Source organism: Sinocyclocheilus rhinocerous, unplaced genomic scaffold (genome assembly GCF_001515625.1).
Source record: "Sinocyclocheilus rhinocerous isolate Xijiao unplaced genomic scaffold, SAMN03320098_v1.1 scaffold247, whole genome shotgun sequence".
In the NCBI taxonomy this organism is placed as follows: Eukaryota; Metazoa; Chordata; class Actinopteri; order Cypriniformes; family Cyprinidae; genus Sinocyclocheilus; species Sinocyclocheilus rhinocerous.
This window is the reverse complement of record NW_015662919.1, coordinates 253,352-257,513: the sequence shown is the minus strand read 5'-3', so window position 1 is coordinate 257,513 and position 4,162 is coordinate 253,352. Positions and strand designations below refer to the sequence as shown.

Genomic DNA, 4,162 nt, shown 5'->3' with positions numbered 1-4,162 from the left:
TTGTTTGCCCGTGGGGACCACAATTTAGGTCCCCACCGTGTCACAAGTCCCCATGAGTCTGTGTGTAGTCATGTTTAAGTCCCCACCATGATACATAAACCAGTACACACACTCACTCACTCACTCACTCACTCACTCACTCACTCACTCACTCACTCACACACACACACACAGATTTAATTCGATTTCTTTCCCAAATTTCCCTATATCTTGTATAGATATAGATGTAAAATATATATTAAAAAAACTATAGCCTATCTTGTTATGAAGTCAGTATTTAACCTCAGAACGATCTCAAATAATTCAATAATTAAAAAAAAATATTATAAATTATTATAATCTTAATTCAAGTGATGAAGGATTTGGAAAGTCTCACAGTAATCAGTGTGCTACTGTAAGATTATGTTTACATACAATACTATGGTATTCTTTGAATTACCAGACACATTATCTTTTAATTTAAGTCAAAAATACCATGGTATTATCAAAATGCCAGGGTAATACTATTTGGCTGGTACTTTTAGCGCAATTACATTTACATTTAGCAGATGCTTTTATCCAAAGCGACTTACAAATGAGGACAATAGAAGCAATCAAAACTAACAAAAGAGCAATTATATATAAGCTAACACAGTACACATAGCAAGGATTTATATATATTTATATATATGTATATATATAATAAATAAAAAGAAAACAAGAAGATAGAATAGAAAAAGAATAGGGAATTAAATTCTTTTTTTAAAGAAGACAAGTAGATATAAGAATAGAAATAGAATAGTGAGTGCAAGTGTTAGAGGGTCTTTTTAAATAAAAAATAAAATAAAAAATAAAAATATTTAAAAAAAAAAAATTTTTTTAAATAAAAATTCAACCATTATCTGTGTTTATGATTTTTAATATACTCACATAAAAATCAAGATGCATTAAAAGTCATTTCGTTTTTACTTTTTCACAGATTTCAATCAGAAATCTGGTATTTTAGTGAGTCAGAGCGTCTGCGTCATTTAAAAGCCCTTCTACCGTAAAGCTCCAAATAGCTGCGCGCATGCGCGCTCTGTAGACTGCGGCCGACTGACTGCAGCACTCTTGTGCGGGAGTTTACGGTAGTTACGTGTTGCGCTTGAGTGCAGGAGGCATGGAGGCGATCCTGAGCTGCAGAAGGGAGGATTTGGAGGATTATTACGGGCTGCTCGGCTGCGATGAACTCTCAACGGTGAACACACCACTTACTACAACTCATAAAAGTGCTTTTACGGCTTGTGTGTTATTATTTCCGCTAGTTTATTACAGCAAAGTTGTATTATTATAATCGCAAAGGCAACATGTCTGTTCATTTCAGCTATTGTAAACAATGTGAAAACATATGATAATTGCATTAACATGCATGTGATAGAATAAGAGGTTTTTACACATCTAATGATAACAGCAGAACAGCCTGTTGAGCCTGACATCAGTCATCATGCTGGTAATAATCATTGATTAAGTAGCTGGGAGTGCAAACAGACTTATCCATCATTACATGCTAATCTTTGACTCAAATGTGCATCTTCTGAAGACTGAACAGATTGTCAATGAGTTTAAAGTGAGAGCTCTGGCCTGCCATCCTGACAAACACCCAGAGAACCCCAAAGCAGGTACAAACACAATCATTCATCATTTTGTGTGTGCAAAGATCTAATGTCATTAACACCACCCCTTAAAAATAATACTCTGGCAATACCGTGGTGCTTTGATATGATTACCATATTCATTTTAATTAGTTGCAATGACTTTTGTCCAAAAACATTCACAGTTGTTGATTGATTTATTTTCCAGTGGGTGGTGACCCATAAAATGCCCAATTTTGGCCAATTATTGATCTGTTTAAAAATTTATTTACAAAAAAAGTAATTTATATAACACATATATTACACTGCCGTTCAAAAGTTTGGGATCAGTAAGATTTGTGATGTTTTTTCTGCTCATCAAGGCTGCATTTATTTGATCAGAAATACAGAAAAAACAGTAAAATTGTGAAATATTATTGCAATTTAAAATAATGGTTTTCTGTTCTAATATACTTTAAAATGTAATTTATTTCTGAGATCAAAGCTGTATTTTCAGCATCATTACGTATATATATATATATATATATATATGTAAATATATAAAACAATTAATTTACAATAAAATGTCATTTTAAAATAACTAAATGATCTAAATATATTTTATAAAAAAAATGGCAAAAAAGTAATTTAGTAATTAATGCAATAAAATAAATACAACGAAATAAAAAAAATAACAAAAAAAAATGGAAACAGTTGTGCTGCTTAATATTTTTTTGGAACCTGTGATATTTTTTCAGGATTCTTTGATGAATAAAAAATGAAAAAGAACAGCATTTATTCAAAATAGAAATCTTTTCTAACAATATACACTACCGCTCAAAAGTTTGGGGTCAGTATTTTTTTTTTTTAAAGAAATCAATGCTTTTATTCAGCAAGGACGTGTTAAATTGATAAAAAGTGATAATAAAGACTTATATTGTTAGAAAAGATTTCCATTTCAAATAAATGCTGTTCTTTTTAACTTTTTATTCATCAAAGAATCCTGGGTGTGTTGGGGTGAGGCCAGTGTGTGATTGAAAAGTCTGCCATTTATTTATGTTTCACAGATTCATATTATAATAAAGCTTATTTTATTGCTATTTTATCTCATTGGCGGATTTTCTGACATGCATTTAGATAGTGGTCCCCAATGTGTTTTTTATTGGATAAAATAAATACAACGAAATAAAAAAAATTACAAAAAAAAATTTTTTTTTAAATACTTATAATATTTAAAGATTAATTTTCTGTGGATTGTGTTGGCACAGTTTTTAAGAATTACTAAATTACTTTCTTTGTAATTTTTTATAGTTTTAATAGTTTTTATAGATTTAAATGTAGATCATATTTTTTTGTAAATTGATTAATTTAAATGTTTTTTAATTATATTATATTTATTTATTTATTTTTAATTATTTCTTGGTTTGCACTAACCTAAACTAACATGATGAAACATCACAAAGACAAATAATTTTCCTTTTTTTTTTTTCACAATAACTTTACTGATGAATTATTCACAGTAAGACCAGGAACATTAATACAGGAATCTGTCAGATCGTTCTGAACGTCACTTTTGTGAGTGTTTGAATCTGTTTCTCACACACTTTCCGCAGTGGAGGAGTTCCAGAAGTTACAGGAAGCTAAAGAGGTTCTCACAGATGAGAAGAAAAGAAAGAATTACGATCTCTGGCTCAGAAGTCGAATTGTAATCCCGTTCAGCGAGTGGCGAGCGCTCAGTGACTCCGTTAAAACAGTGAGTGTTAGGTAGGTGATATATTCATTACATTTATAACAATTTATAATAATTGCATTACTTTTCAGTCAATGCATTGGGCTGCGAGGACCAAGAAAGAGCCAATGCTTGAGGCTGCAAAAGATCCAGATCCAGTGAAAGTGAAGCGAGTGAATCTGGAGGAGAAACCGTCTGAACCGTCACTGCCATCCAGTAAGACATTGATTTTTATGACTATTTATAATTCTTCAGTTATAAATGAGTGACTGTAATGTTTCTGTTTCACAGGTGATCATTGGCACCACAGGTTTCGCTGGGCTGGTGAAGCTCCCTCGGGCCTTTTACAGAAGTTCAGGAACTATGAAATATAAATGCATATTTTCTGTTGCTCTACATGCTTTTGTGTGTAAGTGCATGCATTCCATATATAGAGTAAAGAATCAGAACATTTACTATGTTTCACCATTTATGGCATAACATTGACTTTGTCTGTCTGTTTGTTTTGTAGGATGTTAATATATGTTGATATTAATGTTCAGCAGTGACGCTTCGTATATGCCTTAAATGTCCAATCAGAATTGTTTTCCTGAAATATGAGTAAAACATGTTTTCAAGCCTGCTGATTTGCACAAGAAACGATTATAAAGTTTATTTTAATTCATATGTGTCATTCATAATTTATTGAACGAATATATCACTAATTAAATAATAATAATTAAATAATATATATTAATAGAAAATTGCATTCAATTAATAAATGTAACTATATATAAGCCAGGAGTGTCTTAAAAACTTTTTTTATTCATAATTTTATTTAAAAAAAAAAAAAAAAAAACTTATA

The 4,162-nt window shown here is 30.7% G+C and overlaps 1 protein-coding gene across 2 annotated transcripts; it reads left to right on the top strand.

Annotated features, from left to right (window-relative positions):
- Nucleotides 1-1,060: 1,060 nt before the first annotated feature.
- On the top strand, nucleotides 1,061-3,969 carry LOC107728315 (dnaJ homolog subfamily C member 12-like). Of its 2 annotated transcripts, none has more exons than XM_016538442.1 (5): nucleotides 1,061-1,216; nucleotides 1,559-1,637; nucleotides 3,203-3,342; nucleotides 3,411-3,534; nucleotides 3,610-3,969. In XM_016538442.1, exons 1-5 carry the CDS (start codon nucleotides 1,139-1,141, stop codon nucleotides 3,690-3,692), a joined length of 504 nt encoding a protein of 167 aa, XP_016393928.1. In that variant the 5' UTR covers nucleotides 1,061-1,138; the 3' UTR covers nucleotides 3,693-3,969. The 2 variants fall into 2 exon arrangements, with proteins under 2 accessions (XP_016393928.1, XP_016393930.1); XM_016538444.1 differs by lacking the exon at nucleotides 1,061-1,216 and adding an exon at nucleotides 1,230-1,468.
- The last annotated feature ends 193 nt before the right edge of the window (nucleotides 3,970-4,162 follow it).